Source organism: Rhinopithecus bieti, unplaced genomic scaffold (genome assembly GCF_001698545.2).
Source record: "Rhinopithecus bieti isolate Rb0 unplaced genomic scaffold, ASM169854v2 scaffold_15087, whole genome shotgun sequence".
NCBI lineage: Eukaryota > Metazoa > Chordata > Mammalia > Primates > Cercopithecidae > Rhinopithecus > Rhinopithecus bieti.
Genome location: NW_016808547.1, coordinates 3,359,850 through 3,385,820, shown reverse-complemented (window position 1 = coordinate 3,385,820; position 25,971 = coordinate 3,359,850). Strand labels below are relative to the sequence as shown.

The 25,971-nt window shown below is 49.7% G+C and overlaps 1 protein-coding gene across 4 annotated transcripts in view; it reads right to left on the bottom strand.

The window, feature by feature from the left end:
* The window catches only part of RASGRF1 (Ras protein specific guanine nucleotide releasing factor 1), a 126,639-nt gene that overhangs the window by 91,448 nt on the left and 9,220 nt on the right, over positions 1–25,971 (bottom strand). For all 4 annotated transcript variants that reach the window (XM_017886868.1, XM_017886869.1, XM_017886871.1 and 1 more), the window contains exons 2-3: positions 10,358–10,464; positions 4,212–4,359 (exon numbers count right to left, since the gene is read on the bottom strand). In XM_017886868.1, coding sequence (XP_017742357.1) covers positions 4,212–4,359; positions 10,358–10,464 — 255 coding nt within the window. The remainder of the gene's footprint in view (positions 1–4,211; positions 4,360–10,357; positions 10,465–25,971) is intronic.

Here is a 25,971-nt window from a genome sequence, read left to right as displayed (position 1 = left end):
GGCTCTTGCAAGCTGGTGTTATAGAGTGTTGTGTAGATGGCCAATGGCCAATGGTAGAAGCAGGCTTTGGCACATCACTGGATGCAGGGGGAAGATCTTGTTAGGGAAAGAGGTTATAGACAACAACAAAAGTGGCACGTGGGAGTGTGAGGAGAGAAGTCAGTGTGTAAAGGGGAGGTTGGTGAAGGATGGTTGTGGCAGGAAAGGCTGGGTGACATGAGGGCAGAGGTGTTTTCTATTCATTTTTGAGCTGTTTTCTGTTTTAATAGTGGAGTGCCCCTCCATTCTGTTACATACAACAGCCTGTGTTATGGGTTTAGGGACTGAAGGAGGAGCCTCCTCTGAGTCGTTGTTGGGACTTTTGCAGATACTCTGGTTCTCTCTCTTCTTGGAAATGGTGGGTTGTATTTCCCAGATCCTCTGAAGTTGGGTACAGTCACGTGACTTGCTCTGTCCAATGTGATGTGAGCGGTGTGCCATGTGCCTTTCCCCAGCCCAGCCACATGACTGGTGAATTTCTTGATGGCAGAAGCCTCCTTGGCTTGTCTCTCAATCACTGGAGGATTTTGGGGAGCAGAGTCTTCAGCAGAACTCTCAATGGACACACAGAGTCAGTAATCAACCTCTGTTGTTTTAAGACATTCAGATTTGGAGGTTGTTACTGCAGCATAATCTAGCCCATTCTGACAGATACAGGTAGTGACTACTAAAGGGGAAAGAAGCAGTGAAGACTGAGTGGAGGCAGCTGCCATGAGAAGTGCAGTGACAGGTCAGGAGAGTGGAGTTTGAAAGCAAGAGGTGGCCAGGGGAATGTAAGCCCCTGGGAATCCTCAGGAATATGTGGGATGGGGCCTGAGGAAGCTTATTTGGCCATCAGAAGAGAGGTGGACCATGAGAGTGTGGGGCCATCCAGGCAACACTGTCATTCCTGAATACGTACCTTGTTATCAAGGTCCTCTCCTCAGCAGGGAGGAGAAGGCTGTGGTGGGGCAGGCTCAGGCCAAGGATTTCAGCCAGGAGATCCAGTGGTGGAGGCGAGAGACTTTGGGTAAGTTGCTTCCTCCTCACGGACTTGGTGTCTTCAGAGTCCTCCTGGCTCTGACAGTCTAAGACCCTGGGCCTTCCTCACTGGTGTCACTCATCACTCACCTGGCTTTTCAGTGTGTCCTGCCCACCTGATGGCCACTCCTCAGGAATAAGCTCTGTTTCCACTCTCCTAGAGCCCACTCAGAGCCAGCAGGTACCCTCTGACCTGCAGGACATGTTTTTGCATATGTGTATGTGTGTGTGTATATATCAGGGGGACAGAGAGAGAGAGACCAAGAGAGATACTATGGCCAGAAAGCTTTGTTAAGATGGTCCTTCTTTCAAAGTCTTCTTTAAAAAATCTTTTGCCCTGAACGGTAATACACTCAGTTGGAAGCATCGCTCCGAAAATTCCCATCAAATTCATCTCTGCTGCCACTTAGAGACACACACACACACACACACTCTCACTCAGTCATGACTGACCTGCTTTCTGCTCCCCAACACCACAGGGGGCTCTGCCCTTTGCACCTACACCCCTTCTCTGACCTAAAGTGCCCTGACACCTTTTAAGGCCATGTGCAACATGACCCCACACCTCCCAGGCTGTAAAACAACTGACTTCCTGACTTGGGTTCACACCGCAAACCCTACTATGGCACTGATGACACTCTACCACAATCAGACCCAAAGGCAGAAACTTTCATATCTCTAATGCTTCCCACAAAGTCTGACAACCATTCATTCATCAAGCCCTTATTGAGTACCTACTATGTGCCAGGCCAAAGGAAGGAGTGATAAGCGACACAGCCCTGTCCTTATGGAGTTCCTGCCAGGCCTGTTGGGGCGACAGGCACGCATGGAGCCTGCTCTCACATGGTGAGCTGAGTGTCGGAAAGCCATGGGAGCAGACAGCAGGGAGCACCCTCCAGTCCAGGAGTCCTCCAGGGTGAGGCATTTGAGTTTGGTAGGATGTCACCAGGTAGGACGCTTGGGGATGAAAGGGCATTCCAAACAGAAGCACCAGCATGTGCAAAGGCCAGGAGATGGGTAGTGCACTGGTGCCCACAGTGAAGAGGTGAGTGCTTGGGGACAAGGATGAGGTCAGTGGTAGGTGATCTTCAGTGAGTAAGTGAATGAATGAATGACACCTGGACACCCTTGATCATGAAGCTAATAATCTGGTACTGGGGCTGGGCTCCTTCCCTGATCCTGTATAGGAGTTCAGTTTGGATTTAGGAATCTGTGTTGGGCAAGGATTGATCCCACAATGAACTGGGTGGGCTGGAGAGGGGACATCCCTGAACTGAGCTCTGGTAGCCCTGTGGGAAGAGGCTACCAGAGTAGAGTGGAAAGACTGGCAAGCAGACAGGAGACCCGGGTTCCAGTCCTCTGCCACTTCCCAGCTGTGTGAGCTTGGGCCAGTGACTCCGGCTTTTTGAGTCTGGTTCCTCCTGTGAAACGCAGGTAACTGATCCTATCAGGATGGTTGTGGGGAAAGAAAGAATGTATGTCTTGAAGGTGCCCATTATCAGGCTAGCCGAGGTGTGTAGAATCTGGAATTTTTGTTGACCTTGAGGTTGCAAGTTGTTACTTTTAGTTCAGGGCTTGGCTGCTGCGGAACAAGGTGGAATTGTTGGCTTTAGATCTTTGAACATTCCAGGCAGAGCTGGATTAGCAGGTGTGATGGGGTCCTATGTTCAGAAGGCCCTGCACTTGGGACTTCAAGCTCTTTTGTTGAAATTCTTAAAATAGTTTTCTCTTTGAATTGTGTTTAGTGAGTGAAATCTGATGGGACCATGAGCACACCACAGGGTCTTGGAGCCTTGGCTCATGCATGTTCCTACCTGCCACTGCTTTCTCGGCAACTTGGATGGGTTATTGACTGCTTATTCCTCACACGCTGGCATCCCAGGCCCCAAGACCTCTGCTACCATTTGCTGAGGAAGCAACTGGTTGAGTCAGCTGAGGAGACTCACAGTCTACCATCGCCCCTGGCCCTCAGCAGGTGCCTGGGCATAGGTGCAGGCTGGGGGCCAGTGTGCACCCCACGGTGCTACAGGCTGGCAGTGCCAGGGTGCATTAGGTGGGTGACTCAGAAGGAGCTCCTTGCCCACCCAAGTCCAGCTACTGAGCACATCCTGGCAGTCGGGGCAGGGCAGGCTGGAGGTTGAGGTTGGGTGCTGCCTGTCTGCCATGAGTTAGATCAGGAGGCTGTGGGACAGGAGAATGACTTCCCTGGCCTGGGCCTTGCATTTTCACCTCGCATCAGACCCTGCAAATTGGATACCCAGCTGACTTCAGGGGTCTGTGTTTTCATTTTCCCCTCTTCAGTGCAGAGTCCATGGTCCTTGTATGATATGGCCAGATGGTTCTGAGCATGCTGGTGAGGTGATGGGGGGAAGAGATGATCAGATCATTCTGTGTCGGGGTTGATAGCTGGTGAGGTGCATCTAAGGGACTAAGAGCTGGTGCTTCTCAAGGTTTAATGTAAATGGAATCACCTGGGCTGTTGTTAAACTGTAGATTCTAATTTAGAAGATCTGGGGCGGGGCCTGAGCTTCTGTTCCAGGTGAAATCAATGCTGCTGCTTCATGACCCGCACTTGGGGAAGCCAGGTGCCAAGAAGCTTAGTCTGGCAACAATGCTGCCTCCAGAATGCTGGCTGGTGGGCCCCTGCAGGAGCTTTCATCAAGATGGGTGGAGGGAAGGGGCTGCCTTGGAGTTGAGCAGAAGCCCACACTCTAGTGACCTACCAGTGACCCTGCGCCCTCCAGAGTCTTGGGCTATTAATGCAGAATGCTCAGTCAATACAGTTGCTGACACAGTAACTAGGAGCTTGCCCATAGGTAATCTCACTCAATCCTCACGACCTTGTCAGGTGTTTATAGAAAGCCGTGTTTTACAGCTGCAGAAACTGAGGCACAGGCACGTTGAGGGACTTGTTCCAGGTTGCAAGTCAGTAAGTGGCAGAGGTGAGATTTAAACCCAGTCTGACCACAGGACCTTCTCATTCTGCCAGTACTACCACATCTTAAGTTTGGAGCCTGGAAGAACTGCATCTGGGAGCTGGTTCCCCTGCCCGTCATGTGACTCCCTGATCCTGCAGGAGCCCAGGGTTTAAGATGTTGTGCCTAGGGCCTGCGCCCCTGGCCAGCCTTCTCCACCCGCCAGCCCGCAGTCACCTCTGCCTTCAGCCGCTCGATCTCGATCTCCCCATCCTCGATCTGCTGCCGAAGCTGCTTGGCTACGGTCTTTTCCGTCTCCACGATCTGCAGCAGGTGCAGGTACTTCTGCATTAGTGCCTCATGCTCTGTGGCCAGGGTCCTGTAGCTGTGGACAGATGGACATGGCAGGTAAGATGCTGACTCCTTGTCCTCTGGCGAACCAAGCAGTCACTGACCGGGAGAGGGGCTCACCCACCCACCTGCACTTAGCAGAAGGCCCTGACTCCCAGCACCCTGCAGAGTGAGAGGGCTTGGCAGGGTGGAGCTGGGGGCAGTCCAGGCAGGGAGACAGCTGGAGCAAGGTGGGGTGGTGGGCCCGAGTGCGAGTCTGATCTAGAAAGCACATCTGCGTTCTTGTTCCCACCCACTTTTAAAGATAAATAACAGGGCTAGAAGAGAGAATCCTTTAGTTTGTAATGCTGTCCTATTAAAGTGTAATAAGATTTTGTGCTTGTTATGAAAATGAATATCAGGTTTTAAGTTTTCCATCTTCTCAAGAGACTTAATTGTTTTTCCTTGCAAAGGAAATTCAGCTGAGAGCCTGAAGGAGTCTGTTTTGTACCAACACACCTCCCCCCACCCCACAGGTGTGAAAATTCGGCTGCTTCATTAGTCTGTTCTTACTAATGGACCCCGTCAGAGTGCTGTAAAACAGGCGTCCACCTCATCTGCAGGCTGCTCTGCTAGCCTCCCTCCCTCCTTCTGTCCCTCGTTCCAACCCTCCCTCCATCCTTCTCTCCTTTCCTCTCCTTCCTCCATTCCCTTTCCTTTCCTTTCCTTTCCTTTCCTATATTTCCCTTTCCTATCCTTCCTTCCCTCCCTCCCTTCCCTCCCTCCCTTCCTCCCTCCCTTCCTTCCTATCTTTCCTTTCCTGCCTTTCCTTCCTATCTTTCCTATCCTTCCTTTCCTTCCTATCCTTCTAATCCTTCTATCCTCCCTTGTGCAGGCGCGATCTTTACAGGCTCACAGACTCTCAGAGAAGGAAACTTGGGGATCACAAAAGACCAGTTGTCTCATTTCACAAATGAAGAAACTGAGGTCCAAATCACAGTCCATGAGTGTCAAAGCTGGAGCTAGAGTCGGGCTCCAGCCCCTGACAGTGTATTTGTGCCTCCTTTAGTGGTTTCATCTTCTGGTTTGGCATACAGTTCTCTCCACTGAAACATACACTGTAAAATGCACTTGATGTTGCATTTTATACCTTGCTGTACATAAACACCCCCCCCCCCCCACAGAGGCATCCCATAATACCAGAATATTATACATACAGCATGAGAGAACATTGTGTTTCTACATGATATTAATACACTCCAGTGCCTTTTTTTGTACACAGGAAGTATCTATTATATATATGTAAATAAAAACTAAGTTGGAATATGTAAAAATACTTAATATGGCTGTGGAAGACAGCCAGTGTCTCCCTTGATACAAACACACACACACACACACACACACACACACACACACACACACACGGTGTCTGAGGGTTCAGTGATGCTTACAGTTACAGTGTCCCCCTCTGGTCTTATGGCCAACTCCATAGATAAGAGCATGATAGCTCCTATTGTCCCAGGCACTGCTCAACAAGCCTCAGCTCAGCCAGGATGGCTGATGTTGATGTTGACTATTCTAAGGAAGGTGCCTCGATTTCCCTTTCTGCGACCATTGCCGTGTCACTCCCCCAGCCCCCATGTTGAATGGGAGACATTCCTGAGAGGCCAGTGGGCTGGCCCCAGGGCTTGACAAAGGAAGAAGGCAAACAATCAGCATGTCCCATCATTCCATCACTGTCCCATTGACATGTGCCCCTGGCTTCCAAAAGGATGAAGCATATGGAGAGGTTTTTGTTCACAGGTCTGTGGTCTCCATCACCAGCTGCTCCTTTATTGGGGAGGAAGGCTTCTAGTTTGTGTTGAATCTGCATTACCTGGCAGTTGCAGAGCTCCCAGCTTACTGGGAGCCAGGATCTGGAACTCTACAACCCCCACTTAGGCACCCATGTCCTGTGTGACATTGGGTCATACGTCTGTCAAATGGGCTGAAGGGACCCCTCCCTGGGTTATCATAAGCACATGATGAACTGTGAGAGCTGGACAGACTGTAGAGCAGACAGACACCCTCAGATGCAGAACATTCTGTCAGGCTCTGGAGGCTCAGACAGGCTTGGCAGCATTGATGTCAGTTGGATTATTATTATTTTATTGGCTTCTTAGAGCCAGTCCTTAATTTAGTGAATTGCTTGAAAAATTATCCTGTCCATGGTAGGCAGGAGAGGAGTGCCTTGCCTGCCTTGCATGCACCGTTGCACAGTTGCCCTTCAGGGCTTCTTCTCCTGTCACCAGCTTGTGTCAATGTGGCTCAGTTGACCTTAAAGCAGGGAGATTGTCTAGGTGGCTGTGATCCAATTGCATGAGCCTTTAAAAGCGGGGAGTTTTCTCTGCTGGTTGTAGAACGGACAGTGAGAAATCTGAGGCTGGAGAGTTACTAGCTTGAGGATGGAGGAGGACATGTGGCAAGGAGTATGCAGCCTCTAGGAACTGCCCCCTACTCCCCTTCTCGGCTGCCAGCAAGGAAACAGGGACTTTAGTCCCATGGCTACAAGGAGCTGAATCATGGCAACAACAAGAACGAGCCTGGAAGTGATGATTTCTCAGAGCCTTCAGAGAGGAGCCCAGCCCACTGCCTCTTTTTTCGTTGTTGTTGCGTTTGAGACAGTGTCTTGTTCTGTCTCCCAGGCTGAGTGCAGTGGCGCGATCTCTGCTCGCTGCAAGCTCTGCCTCCCGGGTTCAAGCCATTCTCCTGCTGCAACCTCTTGAGTAGCTGGGACTACAGGCACCCGCCACCACGCCTGGATACTTTTTTGTATTTTTAGTAGAGATGTGGTTTCACCACGTTAGCCAGGATGGTCTCAATCTCCTGACCTCGTGATCCACCCACCTCAGCCTCCCAAAGTGCTGGGATTATGACTCTTTGATTTTAGCCTGTGAGACCCTGGGCAGAGAGAGACCTCAGTCAAGCATGGACTTCTGACCCAAAGAACAGGGAGGTAAAATAATGGGTGTTGTTTCATGCTGCTGAGTTGGTGGTAATTTCTCATGCAGCAATAGAAAATTAAAACACTATCTTTAAAAATAAAAAATATATATATCATTCATTTTTAAAATTTGAGGTTTAACATACATATTGTAGAAAGCACAGGTCTTAAGTGCAGTTTGATCAGTTTTGCTAAATGCATGCACTCAAATCCAGATGAAATTTCCATCACCCCAGGAAGTTCCCTCATGCCCTTCCCTGTCAATCCCTACACCAGAAGCAACTACTGTTCTGATTTCTATCACCACAGGCTCATTTTGCCTATTTTAGAATTTCATGTAACTGGAACCAAATATCCTGTACTATTTTGTGTCTGACTCTTTACTCAGCAAATTGATATTGAGATTCATCCACTAGGTTGCACGCATTTGTAACTGGTTCCTTTTACTGCTGAGCAGCATCCCATTGCATGCATGTACCAAGGTGACTTTAGACATTTGCCTGTTGATGGACATATTGGCTATTCTTAGTTTTGGACTATCATGCATAAGCTGCTAAGGGATATTTGCATACGACTTCTTATGGACATTTTTTCATTTCTCTTGGATAAGTACCAAGAAGTGGAACTGCTGGGTCACAGAGCAGATGTATGTTTAATTTTTTAAGCAACAGCCTTGCAATTTTCCAAAGCGGTTGTGCCATTTTATCCTCCTGCCAGCACTAGATGAGAGTCATGTTTGTTCCACTCATCTTCAACATTCAATATTTTCTGTCTTAACCATTTTAGCCACTCTACCATATAAGTATTGGTATTTCATTGCCTTTAGAAACTTTTCGTATTGATTGAGATTCTAAATCAATGTAGTCCTGGTTATCAGCACGTAAAAGTTAGAATTCTATAATACTTCTACATTTACAAAGCCCCTTCACATAAATAATTTCATTTGCTCCTCAAAATAACTGTGCTCTTGGTTCTACTTTAGTGCTTAGGAGACTGAGGTCCAACTGCTCCCCCTGCATCTGGGTTCTTCCTCACTCAGTTTTATCCTCCACATCATGAGCAATTTCCAATTCAGATCACAGTTCTGATCATGCTACTCCCCTTGTATAACACCCTCGATGGCTTCCCACTGTTCACAGGGGAAAGGTCAAACATCTCAGCAGTATTCAAGATCCAGTTATGGTCTGGTTCCAGCCCACGGTCCAACCTCATCGACCTTCTCTCTCTCTTTTTTTTTTTTTTGAGACCGAGCCTTGTTCCCTTGCCCAGGCAGGAGTGCAATGGCGCGATCTCGGCTCACTGCAACTTCCGCCTCCTCGGTTCAAGCAATTCTCCTGTCTCAGCCTCCTGAGTAGTTGGGACTACAGGCTCCCCTACCACCCCCCGCTATGCCCAGCTAATTTTTTGTATTTTTAGTAGAGATGTGGCTTCACCATGTTGGCCAGGCTGATCTCAAACTCCTGACCTCAAGTGATTTGCCCACTTTGGCCTCCCGAAGTGCTGGGATTACAGGTGTGAACCACTGCACCTGGCCAACCTCATCACTTTATGACACCCAAACTGCCTCTTCATTATTCTTGGAATTATCTTTCCTGTATCAGTGCCTTTATTTAAAGCTTTTTTTGTGGGGGGTGGGGAGAAATGAGCATTTCAATGTTACCAATCTAACCCATTAAGTCTGACTCCCAATCCCCTTACTCAGGCCAAATCTTACCCTATTTCCGGCTTCCCCATATTCTCCCATTTCCCTGCAGATGGAAGTAATGTCTCTCTCTCATGTTGTTTTGTATTTAACCCAGCCTCATGCACCAGAGCTATCTGTGCATACATCTAATGTCTACCTGAGATGGAATACTTATGTTGCATCCATCTGTCTCCCAGCACTGTGCACTGGGCCTGACTACTGGTTCATATGTGACAACCTGGTCTCTGTAGCTAGAATGGATACCCCTTGAGGAAAGAACTAGAGATGGCCTTATCTCAGGGCCAAGGTCATTGCTATAGTCATAATAAGGGCTTCTGGTTAACTAGTCTGACCCAAGGCTCAAGGAGGGGCCCTAGGATCCATCTATCCAAGCATACATCCATCATCCACACATACTTTCAACTTGTCCATGCATCATCCACGTATCCTCCATTAATTCACCATTCATCTTCCGTATATAAACTCAACAACCAGTTTTGCATCCATCCTCCAACCATCCATCCATTCTTGCATTCCTCTAACCCATATTTACTGGGCACTCTGTCTATGCATTTATCAGGCCTCGGTAATGCAAAGAATCTCATCTGATCCCTGCCCTCAGGAGCTTCCATTTTTTTAGGCAGCAGACACAGAAACACCATTACTCACTAAGGTAGAAAGATCCACTGCCCAGAAGGGAAAGTCTGGGTGCTGCTGCCCCTAACCATGCTCATCTCTGCCAGACGATTGTCAGCTCTGGAATCACATCCTGGCTCACAAACCCATCATTTCTCTAGGACCCAAAAGGGACTCCGTTCAGCTTGGAGCCCCTGTTGTCTCTGTGGTACCTATTGTCCTTTGTCTTTCCCCTCTCCTGGCCCAGGGAGTCTCCCTCCAGGGGGCACTTACTGCCGGAGCAGAGGCAAGGAGCAGGCCTAGAATCCCTGAGTGTCAAAGTTCAGAGAGGTTTAGAATGTCAGTCTCTGGATGAGAAAAGTGAGGTCCAGAGAGCAGAGAGGACTGGTCCATGGTCATGCAGCAAATGAATGGCTGCATTTGGGTCAGAATCTTGGAGGACTTAGGCTTCAGGAACCACAAAATCCTTTAACCAAACCAAATACTTGGTTCCACTAATATAAAAGAGGTAACTAGTGTGGGAACAGGGTAGGAGCTACAATACTCGTGGCCTCTCATTCCCTGTGGCACCGAGAGGCTCATCTCAGAGGTGCAGGCTGTAAGGGTGGACCCTGCCAAGAGATGCTTCTTCTCCTCCTTTCCCCTGCCCTCCTCTTCATGGGGCTTGGCTTTGTTCAAGGGCCCTTGGGTCTGGTCTCTTCTGCCTGGACTATGGGGTGGGGGCTTCCTGCCCGGGGCACGGAGACATACCTGGCATGTGCAATGGCTGCCACCCATTCATCACAATCTTTTGCGTCCTCTGTCCTCAGCTCCAAGGCTTTCTGGTTCTCATGGCTGAAGTTCACCGTGAAGTAATGCTGTACCAAGAAGAAGACATCTCCAATTACCAGAGTGTCCATGGGACCAACAGAGACTCCTGCAATCAATCTAGCTGTTTTGCAAAGTGCCTGCTGCCACATCAGCTAGGCACAGATTCCTTGTTTGTGATAATCAGAATGCCATCCTATTTAGCAGTTTCCAATTCTCGATTAAAAGGGCTTTTGTACCATGTAACAGAACCTATGCTTAGGATATTGTAAGAAGGAAACAAAACACACAAAGCCCTGTTTGGCAACAAATTGCAAAAAAGCCAGTTTGAAACCATCAGGCACGCCGATGGGAAGGCAGGGAAAGCACATCATTAGAACATCCTTTTGGGAATTGGGTTACCAATTCAATGCAGCATGTATTTAACTCACAGCACAAAAATGGACTAAGTGCCCTTCTAGGTCCTGGGGTTAGAGCAATGAGTAAACAGACACGGTCCCTATAAGAGCCCACTGGAAGCCACCTCTGTGTTGGGTGTAGGTGACTAACTTAGAACCATGCCAACCATGGGCCCTGCCCCTTAAGGACTCAGGGAAGAGGAAGAGTCAGACAATAGACACCCATCTGCAATACTGTTATACGAATTAAATTCATGTAAAGCTCCTAGAAGAATGCTTGGCACATAGTAAGCACTGTAATTGCTATAATTAATGTGGTGCAATCACTACTGTCATGGAGGTAAGAACAAAGGGCTGTGGGGGCACACAACAAGTCACCCACTGACTTATCCCAGGGAGATCAGGAGGGCTTCCCAGAGGATGGGACATTGGTTCTGGTTTTATTTCAGCTGAATGGAAGAGCATGGGGACAGCTTGGTGTCCAGAGCTCACAGCATATTTGGGAGGGGGAGGGGGCTGTACAGGGATGCCAGTGGGCAGGCGGGCAGGGACCTGGGGTGCAGCTGAGAGGGGGAGCCGTGGGAGGAGAGGACAGCAAGTACAAAGCCCAGGTTTCTGGTTTGAGCAACGGGGCATGTTGGGAGAGTCAGACTGGGCTGGGACATTGGCAGGAGGAAGGGGCAGGGGCTCTGAGGGGCCAGTTCCACATGCAGAGGGATTTGTCGAAGAGAGCAGACAGACAAACGAAGTGCTGGGGGACCAGCCTGGGCCTAGTCCTGGTGAAACGGGGAGGAGAGAGGCAGGGGGTGAGGTGCAGAGAGGGGTCCTTAGGTCTGCCATTCAGAGGATGCACCACAGGCCAGCCATGGTGTGGTACTGAGCCAGAGAGGGTGCCCATCCCTCCATCCCTCGGTGTCCAGGTGGCAGGGAGCAGCAGCACAAGGTGCAGTGTGTAAACTAATTTTAGCTTCTGCTGACATTTATGTATTTTTGTTAATTGTCAGTCTAGGTGGCAGCCGGGTGTATGTGAAGCAGGGGGCGGGGGAAATGAGTACGGTGGGGGGGAGAGAGAGGGAGAAGGGGAGAGAGAGAGAGAGAGAGAGAGAGAGTTGTTACAGAGTCAATGTCTGTCTCTTGTTTCCTAGGAAACAGATAACTGGGGCTATAGAATGAAATGTCAGCTATAGCCTCAAATAACTGAATCTGAAAGGCTCCAGTGGGCAACCCGCCCCCCTCGAGGAGGAAGCAGGTGACACATAGTGGCAGGCGGCTACCTAGCACTTTCCCCATCTCTCGAGAGATGATGAACACACAAATGCTTGTCTCCCATGATCTCATTATTTCCACATTCACCAAGCGGAACAGGTATTCTCTGTGTTACAGCTGATGAACCTGAAGCTCAGAGAGGTTGAGCTGCTTGCCTAAGGTCAAACAGTGGGAAAGCAGAGGAGCCAGGATGACACACCTGCACTGGGCAACTGCTGCCTGCTTAGGCCCTGGGCTTGGTTCTGGGATGTAAAGATAAAAAGGCAAAGTCCCCACCTCAAGGAGCCTGTAGGCAGGTGAGACTCAGAGTCCCAAATCAGAAACAAGGCACTCAGCTACATATAGGCACAGTGGGGTTGCTGGGTCTCCTTAGAGCCCCAAGGGGAATGTCCCAGAGCTATAGGGGCCCATTGCTGGGACCAGAGCAGGAGTGTTCTCCTTCCCCACTGGGTCACCAGGGGACTCAGAGCTGCATGGGGTGATGGGCTCAGCTGAGGCCTTTCACTCCTCACAGAGTCTTCCCAATTGGCCCTACTGAGTGGGGAAGCAGATGGCTCCCTTCTACCCGTGTGTACTGGAATCCCCTGCAGCCTCACCCCTGCTGGAAACCTAACTGTGAGGAAGGATGCCAGGAAGACCCTCCAGGCCTGAACCCAGTCATCAGAGACCCTGAGCTTCTGACAGGTGATGATGCCCAACTCTGTCCTGCAGACCAGGCATGGAGCTCCTGGAGGCTTCAGAAAGCTGGCCGTAGGCTACCCAGAGGCTTTCCCCACTTCCTTCCTGTCACTCCAATAGTTGCTAGTTCATCTGCCTGTCTACTCCATCTGTGTGGCCTCGCTCTGACCCCATCACTGCTGCCCTAGGTTAGGCCCCACGACCTTTCTCCAGGGCTACTGCCACAGTCTCCTAACAAGCATCCTGCATCTGCTGTCCTCCTGGGATAAGAGACACTGCCTAGACCCTGAGTGACTGACGAGCCTGGAGTTCAAGTGTAGTGGCCAGTTTATGGAGGGATGGCTTTCAGGACAGGTGTGACCCAGAAGCTTCCCCGTGAGGCATGACAGACAGGCTCCAGGGTCCAGGGTGAGCTCTGGGAGAGTCCAGAGCCACTTCAGGCTCCTGGCCAGAGGAACTGCAGTTCAGGCAGCTGTGAGGGCCTCCACCTTAAGGAGAAGGGGAAACTGGAGGCCCTACCACACCTCAGGCATGGTACTAGGTTCTTTGCACACATCAGCTGACTAGAGATACAACTGCCCTAGAAATTAAGTCTGTTATTCCCATTTAGTTGGGGATGTTTTGAGGCAAGACACATTCATTTGTCCAAGTTCACCAGGCTAGAAACAGCATCACTGAAGCCAGAACCCTGGGCTACCTTTGCCCAATGGTGCTTTTGCTGCTGCAGGAGGCCTGAGCTGGAATATAAGTGCCTCGAATGAATTGAGAGCAGTTTGTTCCCTTTGTGCTTGTAAACCTGCCCCCTGACATCTGTTTTATGCAACCACATTGCCCGACTGACTTGTAGAAATTGTTTGCTAAGGGAAAGTAAGCTTCCACCCAGAGTTTCTGAATCAGCACAAATCCGGACTTTGGGTAGCAAGTAATGAGACTTTGCTCTATGTGGGAACTGGTAGGGACAGAGATAGAGACAGAGACAGATATGATAGAGATGGATGGGTGGGGGGTGGGTGGGAGAGGGAGAAGCCTACAGAGACACAGAGACAGAGTATAATCCACTGGGAAAGACCAAAGGCCACGTCTAGAGAGAGAGGATGAGCTCTAGGCTCCTGGAAGATGCTATGAAAATGGGAGCTTAGAGAGTTGAAAGGGACTCAGTGAGAATGTCAGATCTCCAAACCTATGTGCAGGAAAACCTAAAACACAACCAGTGGTGTGGGGAAAAAAAGGGAAAGTGACTGTTTTTGTGAGGCTCTGCTGTGTGCCTGTCACCCTGCAGGCATTGTCACTGTGTTCCTGAGGGAGCCCAACCACGCTGGAGGTAGGTGGCATGACCCCACTTCACAGAGGGGGCTGAGGCTTGGAGGTGGGGGTGAGGTGTCTCTGGGATTGCTGTCTAGGGTGACAATGGCTTGACTCTTAGCCCAGGGCCTTTCTGTTCACCCTGTTTGTTCTCTTCACTGTAATGGACAAGACTTAATAGGGGGCAAGTGGCTTTCTGGGTGCAGAAAGAACACTGGAAAGGGGGTCTTATCTGGTGTCAGTTCTGCAGTTCAGACAGTGTGGCTCGGGGGCAACTAAGTCTCTTCCTCCTTGTAATTCTTAGCTTCCTCATCTGTGAAATGGGGAGTTAGATGAGCTGGGCTCAAGGTCTTTTTGAGCTCATATATATATATTTACACACACACACATACACACACACAGACACACATATATAAACATAAAAATATATATATATATCTGTGTATATATATATCTACACACACACACACACATACACATGCTTTTATATCTATCCATCTATGAATATATCTGTCTGGAGAATGTGAATGAGAGTGTGCATGCGTGGATGTGTGTGGATGTGTTTTGGGTCTTTCCCTGCACTTCTGGATAGGCCCTGGGTTGTTCCCAATCTCTCCTGCAGCTCTCAGAGGCTGTGTATGTTTCTGGCCCATCCCTCTTCTCTGTCAGGGTCAGGTGTGTGGCCTAAGTGTGGTCTGAGGGTCTAGGCATGGCACTGTGTCCTGGGGTCAGCCTGGCAGGCTGAACCCCAGCAGAGGCCAGGCAAGGACCCCTCCCTGGGCCCCAGGGAACACACAAGCCAGAGATTCAGGTCTCGGAAAAGAGTTTTCCTGGACTTCAGGCCTGGCCAGGCTTAGGCTGGGGATGGGGGGTGTCTGCACTCCATCCTTCCCCTCACCTACAAGACTTCTCCATGAGGCCCCTCCTTCCTTGGAGCCTCACAGCCTGGCTGACCCTTTGGTCTTGGACTGCTCAGGGCCGGGGCTTGTACCTACTTATTTGGAAACTCTAGAACCCTGCACAGAGCCTAGTACTGAGTGGATGCTGATGAATAGCTGAAGAATGAATGAATGAACAGACGTATGAATACTTCACCTTGGGGTTCCGATGATGTCCTGATGAGGCACCCAGGACCTCATGATGGTCCTCACCCCTCTTGCACTTGTTAATGATTTTGTAAGCCACCTTTCTGGGCACTTGTGACATCCCAGCCACACTGCTGCATCTCTCAGTGACACAGGCCCATGTGGGGATGGCAAGACCCTGTTTGCTGTCTTTGGTTAGTGAGGATCTATAACCACTGTTTTTGTCCCAATGTAGGCTCACCCCAAATAAGCAGAGCCCTGGGAGTGAGGAATATAAGTGATAGAATTTTCTCTGTGCCAACCAATTTCCCATCTTTATCTTGCTTTCCAGCCAGGATGGAGGGACTTCTCCAGGGGAAGCAGGTCTTGCTGCAGCAGTTGGACAGAAAGAGATTTTTTGGTGATGGCATCAGAAAAGTAAAGACTATCAATGCTGGTGTTTCTTAAGTAAGGGAAGGCAAAGATTTGGGGGAAACGGGCAGAAGAAGGGACTTCCTATTGCTTCTTATTGGGTCCTTGAGGTGCCTGGGCTGAAAAGGCCTTGATCTTTGTCCACCTTCCTCACCCACTGCCAACATTTTATTATGAAAATTTTAAACATTCCCAGACATTGTAATTATTTTACAGTAAAAACTCATATCCCACCACCTAGCTTTCACCGTTACACTTTACGGCACTTGCAGAAAACCCTGGCCCTTATGAGGCTCTTATGTGTCATTCACCCAAATGGAAGATTCCCTGCCATGAGCTGACACAGACACCTGAAGACAGTGGAAGCCCCCAACCCCGGATGTCCCCACGAGGTCCATGGATGGTGGCAGCAGGGGCTGGGGAGTAATGTTCGGGGTGCCTTGCTCCTCCCTGGGAAATGCTCAGGTGCTAGCATTCTGCTCAGGACGCATTTGGTTCCACAGGTGTGAGGTTGGGTCTGGGATATGCTTGTGTGTCCCACTGATCTTCTGGGACTTTGGAGATGGAGAGCACATGGGAGTCTCGGGGTTGCAATAGTCCAGCTTTGTGGTCCAGTTTGGGTCAAGGAGCCCATTCTCCACTCAGCCCCTATCTGGGCAGCTCCCCTGACTGGGACAGAGCATATAACTGGGGAAAAAGGGAGACAAATGCTTCAGTTCAGCCTTAGTTTCTGTCTGAGGTTTTTTTTTAAAAAGGGAGACTCTATTTGGGAAACTTGATTTCCTTTTGAGATAAAGAAGTGGCCTTAATAATTGGAGGCGGACTAAGCAGGTGGAGGTTCATATTCCTTCATGTTTCAGATGACAACAAATGACAGGTGTAGGTGGCATTGTGTTATCTGGGAAATGTTATTGTTGGTACTACTTGCTAGGTGTGTAACCTGGGGCCAGTCACTGGATGGCTCTCACCTCAGTTTCTTTATCTACAAAATGGGCATAAGAAGAGTCCCTTCCTTGCATGGTTGTTGTGAGAGTCAAGTGAGATAATTCTGGTGCCTGCAAGCAAGCATCCAATGCATGTTCACTATGCTTCTTATTTTATTAATATTTTTATAACTTTCTCCTTGGCAAGCTTGGGTGCCACTTTAAAGCACTGGTGATTTCTTGGCTGATATGGGCTTGGAGTAAAAATATGATGATCTTCTAGGCCCCATTCCATTTTAGAAGTTAAGGGCAACTTCAGGGAAATAGACACAAAGTTGTTGAGGATCTGAACTGCCCAACTTGTGCATGACTGGTGGCTGCACAGGAGCATGTCAAGGCTCAGGGCAGCCCTCCCCAAGGGACACTCGGACCTCTTATCCTCTGCTGGTCTCCAGCCCCGGGAGAGCAGCTGCACCCTCAGGCTGGGCTGCCGATGCTCATGCTGTGTTCCCAAGGAGCAAATATGCAAGGGAGATGGATGGTGGCTGAGCCTGGACATGTCTGAGCCTGAAGCCTTGTTTTCATGGTGGGTCTCAGGACCCCCTGCAAGGCTATCTCCCATTACTGCACTTTCAACAAGGAGCAGGGCTGCCTCTGGCATGGATAGACCAAAGTTCTAGGAAAACCCTACCTCTTGGCTCTTTGAGCCTGGAAAGGGATCATTTCCTTTCCTCTCTGTTCTTTCCATTTCTCTCTGTCTCTCTCCTTTGCATTCTCTGAAGCTTTCTTTCCCTTCCTTCCTTCCTTCCTTCCTTCCTTCCTTCCTTCCTTCCTTCCTCCCTCCCTCCCTCCCTCCCTCTCTCTCTCTCTCTTTCTTTCTTTCTTTCTTTCTTTCTTTCTTTCTTTCTTTCTTTCTTTCTTTCTTAGTAGAGTCTCACTCTGTTGCCCAGGCTGGAGTACAGTGGCACAATCTCTGCTTACTGCAACCTCCACCTTCCGGGTTCAAGTGATTCTCCTGCCTCAGCCTCCCGAGTTGCTGGGACTACAGGTGTGTGCCACCATGCCTGGCTAATTTTTTTTTTTTTTGTATTTTTAGTAGAGACGGGGTTTCGCCATGTTGGCCAGGCCGGTCTCGAACACCTGCCCTCAAGTGATCCATCCGCCTTGACCTCCCAAATTGCTGGGATCATAGTTGTGAGCCACTGCGCCTGGCCCTCTGCAGCTGTCTCCTCCTTTCTTTGTGTCTCTGTTCCTGCCTTTCTCCTCTGTGTCCCCTTTCCAAGTCTTCCCTCCCCACTCTTCCCAGCTTCTTTCCACATGGCAGGTGAAGTTAACTGGTCAGGGTGGTACCAGCTGCAAAGCGGCACCCCATATTGGGGCCCCCTAGTTTCCCCTTTCTTGGCTCCCTCCTCTTCTCCAGGCTGTGACTGAGTGTACCAGGGGCAGGGGCTCCCACTCCTTCCCCCGTCCTAGAAGTCTGAACACATATCTTCTGGCCCTAAGACTCACTCTCCTGTCCCTGTGATCTTTTCTGGCTGGTTTGGGTGTATTTTGGGAGAGGCTTTCTGGATTCTGGAGCAGTACCATCTGCTATTGGGAAATGAGCTTAGGGAGGAAGGAGGAGCCAGTGGCCTGCTTTGATTTAAGGCCCAAGCTCCAAAGCCTCAGTCAGGCCAGCCCAGCTCCCTGGAGCTCTGAGATAGCTGCAGAGAACTAAGGAGCATTATATTGCCAGCAACTGCCTGAGGAACTCACGAGGGTGGTGGTCTGGAGCAGTTAGGGGGTTTCTGTTAGTTCTTGATAAATAATCTTAATATCAATTTCTTCCATGGAAAAACAACGACCCTGCATAGCACCAGAGCTCTTGAGATAGTCTCATAACCTCAGCTGGTATCGATTCAGAGCTCAGGCTGACCCGAGTCACCTTTGAAAGCTGAACTCCCACCTGGGCTTCCTCAGAGTTATAAGGTTGGGCAGAGGCCAGAGACAGATCCCTCCAAAGCTGCAGACTGAAAACCAGACTCTCACTGGGGGCAACACTGGAGCTGCTGTAATGAGGCCAGGATCACAACTTGGACAACCCCAGAATAATGCTGAGACCAACCAGAGCTACCCAGAGCTTCTCAGAGTCACAACACGAGATCCTCAGTGTGACCACAGGATAGGACCTGAGTCACACCTGACACAACAATGTGACCACATAGGCTTGCCTGGATCTCAGTTGGATTCCTCTGCAGAACAATAGCATTGTTCTGGAGTCAGTCCCAGGGACACCCTAGGACTCTCCAATGCAACAGAAAGCCTCATGCCCACCTTCCCTGGGCCCTGGATGTGATCAAGACTCACTATATGTGATCAAGGATATAGGATACATTCAGATATCGGACCTGCATCCAAGTTTCAATAACAAATCTTCACAGGCCCACTAGAGTTGCTGGAGCAGATCTAGCATCCCCCGCAGCCCTTCACCAGACTGCCCGGACAGGGGAGTCATGATGCCTGATAAGCCCATGGCTCTTTCTAAGGGCAGCTGGTTCCTGTGGGGAACTGGACTGGGGCCAGGTAGACCAAGGGCTCTCCAAACTGCCCCAACAGGGAAGTGAGGCTGGGAGTTTGCCTTAGGAAATAGGAGGAGAGGCAGTTGGTTGGCAGTATCATCAGAAGCTGTAAGGAGACCACTAGGAGTTGGGGTTGTGAGAGACAAGAAGGACTATGAACAAGCAGAAGCCATGAAGGGCAGGTGAGCAGGAGGTGTGAGGCCAAGCAGAGATGGCAGAGCACGGAGGATGGCACTAGCAGACACGGGGTGCCACTGAGTTGCACTGAGGGTGGAAAGCTAGAGGTGGTGTCTCAGGCTCTGGCTGCAGGTGGTTGGGGGTGGCATGGGGACAAGACTGGCTGCCCTGGAACACCTGGATTCCACCTCTTCTCAGTTATGTGTGCTGGGAATGCTGCCTGTACTGTGGTTCTTGTTCTTCCAAGAATGTCCCACCACCCTTATTGCCATGAGAATCCTTAAAGTCACTGGAGCAGCAGCAGCACCCAAATCACCTCGGAATTTGTTAGGAATGTAAGTTCTTAGGCTCCACCCCAGACCTCTGTTTTGAAACAAGCCCCCCAGGTGATCCTGCTGCACTCTGAGGTATGAGAAGCATAGCTTAAGACAAGCCACCATCACTTGAGATAAAATTACATGTGGGGCCAGGACTGTCTTCAGTCTTGCTGGGTATCACCAGTTTTCCAGGATCAGGCTCGGATCTACACCTGCCCCAGAGGTAAGCAGATGTAAAAATGCATTTATCCTACTTCAGTATCCCAGTTGTCCACTCCACATCCCTTGGGGCGCTTGCTAAAAATGTAGATCTCCAAGTACTAGCAGGCCTTCTGAATCAGGATCCCTAGGGGTACGACAGGGATTTATTTTGAAGAGCATCCTAGGTGATTCCTTACATGCTCATGCTTCAAGGAGAACTGATAAGCCCATGGCTCCTTCTAAGGGAAGCTGGCACCTATGGGGAAATTGGGCTGAGGCTCTTCCCTGAACCAGACTGGAGCCAGGTTAGGGTGGGGTAGGCAGCTGATGTGAGGGTCAGTGATGGGGAGTCTTATAGTCCGGAGATACATCCGAACCTGGCTTAGCCTAGGACTGCAAGGACAGCCTCAGCACTACCAGAGCACTCACCAGGTTGTGAGGGCAGGGCCAATATCCTATGTGGAGCTTCACCTGGGCGGGAGGCCCAGGTCCACTACCACACCTGGAAGGTGCCATGGGCTGTGTAGAAAGACCCTTATCATGAGCCTCACTAGCCTGCAGGGGCCAACTCAGAGCCACCCCCAGGCTTCATAATGCATCCAGGGATTCACAGAACCATCACTGGGGTCCAACCGCAGTTGTATGAACAGGCCACAGCCTCATTCAGGGATTCCCCAGAAATGCAACAGAGGAAGAAACCACCAATGGGCCACACCCGATTTTGCCAGAGAAGAGGTAAGACTTGGTGAACCACTTCTAAGGTTCCTGCAGGGCTGCAGAGATGGGCCCAGAGCTCCACCTGGGGCCTCCACAAAAATCAAAGATGGACCTAGAGCTTCCCTAGACCTGAAGTAAGAGATGGATAACCTGATTTGGAATTCCACCAGGAGTCCTAAGATCAAGCGAGAAATATTGGCGGTATCAAAATCACTGTAACAGATCCACAATGATTCCAAGGCCTTCTCAGGTGCAGGGATGGAGCCTGGACCTCCTGAGGCTTGACCTGGGTTGCTGAGTATCCCTAGACCTGCGAGTCTCAACCATGGCTGGACATTGGAGTTTTACATAGCATCCCTGGCTGATTCCAATGGGCAGTCAAGGTTGACAACTATTCGCTAGTCTAGACTTTCGCCTGGGGCCTTAGTAGGAAAAAAGGAATTGATCCACAAACTATACCTGTGACGTACCCAGAAATCACATCTGGGGTTGTGCCACGACTAGACTCACTTGCGGGCCCTTGTCTTTGCTGGAGGAAATGTTCTGGAACCACACCTGTGGCCTCAGCTGGCCTGGAGGTTCATAAGCTCCAGCTCATACCTGGCCCAAGTATGCCCTTCCTGTCCAGTATGTCCTTCCTGGCCCCAGTATGCCTCTCCTGCCCAACCAAGATGCAAAATGGCCCCTGCTACCTGAGGTCAGTCTGGAGCTGGATCTAATTCCCCTCTGGAAGCTGGCGCTGGGGGTTTGAAGCCCCACCTACTTAGCCTCTCTTTTGCCTCCTGCCTCTCCCAACTCACCAGCAGCCCCTGCAGCCCCTGCACTGAACATGGAACATTGGACAACCACTGACAGTAGGGTGACCAACTGTGCTGAGTTTGCCTGACACTAAGGAGTTTCCCGGGGGCATGGCACTTTCAGTACTAAAACCAAGACAGTCCTGAGCAAACTGGGATGTTTGGTTCCCCTACAGACAGAGGAGCAGGTGGAAGCCTCCATAGCTGAGTCTGGGTCTGGCAGTGCTACTTAGAGCTGGGCACTCTGGGCAGCCTTTTCATCTCTCCCAGCCCTGGTTCTTTTCTGACAAACAGGCCCAACAACACTTGCCTTGGTCAATTCTATACACGTGGTATTAGAGTGAAAATTTCCCACGCCAAACTCTCCAAATCATTTCTTGTTCATTAATTCAACTGGTATTTAGCCTCCACTAGAAGCCAGACATGGTTCACTTTGCAGCCATCAATGACAACACGCATGCCACTGTATACGTGCTTTCAGAAAGGCATGGTGGTTCTTCCTAATGGGTGAGCTGCCAGGGGCTCCCAGATAGAACCCCATCCTGAGCCATCAAGAACATCATTCTCAACTCATAATGATGTTCTGATTATCTTTCCAGCTACAGCCCATAGTCTCAATCCAGGCTACACATTAGCGATGTCTGGGAACTTAAAGAAGTACCGTTGCTCAAGTCCCTTCTCAGATCCATTAAAACAGAGTGGTGGGTGGGGAGGGGAGGGGAGGTTGCAGGCATTGGTCTTTTTGAAAACCCCTCAGCTGGTTATAATCACCCAGAGCTTGGAATCCCTGAGGGAGGAGCAATGTGGTTGTTGTCATACGAGAAATACAGGACTTCTCCCCTGCCCCTCATGCCCTCTCAGAGGCCCATGGTCCTGGATGCAACTGCCTGGAGCAGCAGTGGATGTGTACCAGGGGTCACCCATCTGGGGCTCCTGGGAATGTGGCATAGTGGCACAGAGAGACCAGGCTGATGAGCTGCATGTGCTGAGCTCTAAGTGCAAGTAAGAAACCAAGAAGGAAGCAGAAGGGTCTCAGAGAAAATGGCAAGAGGAGGTGATGGAACTCAAGTGGTGGGGGCAAGGCCAGGTGGAGGTGTTCAGGCCATGGAGACTCAGACATGTATTTTCTCCCTGGGTTCCATCAATTACTGCTGTGTTTCTTCCAGGATAGTCCTCTCTTGCTCAAGCTGCTTTGAGCAAAAGACTCCTGTTCCTTTCAAATAAATGATTCCTGACCAAGAACTCTCCCTGGAGCCTGGAACCATGCCTTGGCCGGGGCACAGGGTAGCCCTGGTTGACTGAATGGGTGACTGAATGCATTTGTCACTACTGCCCAGGAGCCCAGCTTATTAATTGGTTAATAGCAAAAGCCACAAAGTGGGTGGTGTTGAATATACCCCTCAGGCATGGGCAATGGAGCTGGCTGGAAGGGGCTGGGGGGACTTGTTTTTCATGAAAGTCGTCTGTGCCTCTTCAGGGAGAGCTGACAGAGCACAGAGCAGTCCTTCCATAAGGAGCCTTTTCTGGAACCCCATGGAATATTTTGTTTTCATTTTTTTGGGAAGAGCTATCAATATTCCATAAAACCAGTGTTCCAGGGAGTCCACTTTGGGGCCCTGGGGTTGTGGGGTCTGCCAGGGTTTGGAGTCATCAGACCTGGGTTCAAATTTATTATTTATCATTTAGCCTTGGGGTCTTCAACACACCTCTTCACTTCTGTGGACAGGTTCCTCTTTCACAAAATGGGGACAATATTACCCACCTCACGGGGTTGTTTAGGACAACATTGTGGGAGCTCCTCATTCATGAAAAGGCTGAAATAGTGTTTTGTAACCACTGGATTCATTTACAAGGTCAAATGATGGGTGTAATCAACCTAGCAGTGGCACATTACTAGAAAACACTAGAATTGCATGAGCATTCATATGCCTGCACACATACACACAATGTAGGATCCAGCCGCCATCCTGAGGATGTGGTGGGGAGGGGCTCATAACCAGAATGGCCACAGCCATGCAAGATCAGTGGGTTATAGGGAGTCGGCGTTTGTGGCATCCTGCACATCATCTTCAGTTCCTGCTTCTCTCCTATTCCCGCTGTGTCACTGGCTGCCAGTTGTATCTGTTTTTCCTCCCTAGTATTTCTGCAATCTGTGCCTTCCCCCATCCTCACTGCCATGCCTGCTTCAGGGGTTCATCATTACCCACCTGGACCATCAAACAGTCCCCTCCGATCTCCTTGCCCCTCCAATTCATCCTGCTTTCGGGAGTTCAGACCTACTGCCTGGGCCTCTGCTTATTGCCTCCTCTGAGAGAAGGGGTGGGTGGGGTGGGCTCGGGGATAGATGCCACCAATCTTGGCTGATCCCACTCCTTACCAGGTCCCACTCTGCTGCTCTGGTTAGGGCCAGCTAACCAGAGCTGTGGCTTTACACAGGGTCAGGACCCCACTTCGTGACCTCCTTCCTAGCTCCAACTGGCTTCTTTCTGCCCAAACTCTGACTCTGAGTTCTCAAGTCTGAGTCTTCCTGGGCCCTGGTGGCTGCACCAGAACCTCTGCTTTGTCCCTGTTCTCAGTGCCTGTCTCAGGTCTTTGTCCAGGTTCCCAGTCTTTAGGGCCTGAGCCATAAGTCACTCTGGGCCCCAAACCAGCCCAGGAAGAGGCCTGCAGCCAGAGACTGACCTCCTGGGTGCCATGCTACATGTTCACTCATCCTCCCTGCCTGGCCTCACTGGGAGTTGAGAGGAAGTAGGTGGGAGGAGATTCAGGAAGTGACTGCAACCTCAGGGCTTAGAAGCCCTTGAAAGCCCCCCTCTTTCAGAATCAACCTTGGACGAGGCTGTGCTTGACCCAAGGCCTGGGGGCCCATGTCAGTGTAGGGTCTCTGCCTGCGGAAGGGTCTCTGTTTTAATGTAAATTGCTTCAGGACCTGGGCGCCATGGCTACAGATGAAACAGGGTCCTGGTGGCTGTTATACTTGGCTGGTCCTGCACAAACATCTTTCAATCTGTGATGATGCCTTAGCCAGCCTGCCCTCCCCTTTTCAACAGCCCCCTTTCTCATAGTTGCTGAATGAAGGTACGAACTTCAGTATGGATGTATCTGCCCTTCAGCTTCTGTCAAAAACTTGGTTGGAAATGGCCCATGTGCAGGGATATTTACTTTAATAAGCAAAAGACTTTAAATTACCTAAATATCCCTCAAGAAGAGAATGGTCAAAAAAAATGATAGCATATCCACACCATGGAATACTATAGAGCCATAAAAAAGAATGGTGATCAATGTACTCACAGAGAATCCTCTCCACAAAATAGAAAAACATGGTGCAGACTGTGTTAATTTATATAATTATACACACATGCATATAGATGGACAGATGTTTGCATATATATGTGTGTGTGTGTGTGTATGTATATATAATCCCTCTGGGAGAATGTATAAGAAACTGGTATAATGGCCACTAGGGAAGTGAACAGAGTCATTAAAGGAGCATTGTCACTGTATACTTTTTTGTCTCTTTGAATGTTGAGCTATGGAAATGCATTACCAATCCTAAAATTTAAAATAAAAAAAGAAGGCAATGGCTATTTAAGAGGCTCAAATTGCCCATCCATTCCCCAGGCTTCTCCAAGCTGCACACTGTCTTATCTGGACACCAGGACACTCCTCCCTGGGACCCCACCATTTAAGCCTCCTGTAGTGTGGTCTTCACTGAGCATGCTCAGCCACCCCTAAGAGCCAGCAGATGCTGCTCATGGGGGCAAGCCCTATACTGGCAGTGCCTCTACCCTTAAGGTCATCATCGTTTCCCTGCTGGTCCCCCGTATGCAAGCTCCAGGGACACAAGTACTCTTGTCTGAGCAACTGGACTTTGTCTTTCCATGTGGCAATGACTATCTCATAACCAGCCTGTTTCCCTCCTTGCTCAGGCTACCAGGAAACTAAGATGTAATTACTTGCTTCTCCTCACTGATGCCCACCCAATATTGGCTTTCCTTCTGAAACACCAGCCCTTCCCCCTAACCCCAATTCCTTGCTGCCTGCAGATGTGACCAGAGGTGAAGGGAGCTGGGGTGGCTACTAGTGCAGTGAGGGGGCAGGAAGGCCCATTGAGGAGGAAAGGGGGTGGGAGGGCAGCAGCAGACTTAGGGCACAGGGAAACTGGGCAGGCTGAGAACACTACATGTGAACAGGTTCTTCCAAATGATTTCACTAATTTCTTGAGTTTGGCTAAAAGCCCAAGAGGCATCTAAATAAAGTTGATTATATTTCACTCATATAGTCTAGTAAGAAAAGTTCATCTTGATCAGGTTTCTCTAAATTTCTATATGGAGTTTTGGAACACCAGCTAAGGTTACCAAAAATTCATTCATTCTTCTAAAACTGATTTTGAAAGGGCTTTATTTTAAGATCTGAGTTGGATTTTCCAGTTCGAAAAAAGAAAGCTCCACTAGGAAATATCTTTTGGAAAATAATTATCTCATGTTTCAGGGGAAAGAAATTGCATTAGCCTTGATGGATTAGTAAAATCTAGTCTTTAGGGTATAAATTACCTCATTTAACAACTGGCCTCATGTCCACTGACCTTATTGACCTAGAACCGGGAGGCCTGGTGAAGATTCCGACATTTAGCAGTGAGAGCTCAGTGCCTGGCACAAAATAGACACTCAACAGGTATTTGTGGAGAGAATGAACTCTGTCTATTCAAGCCTCCTCTGTCAAATGAG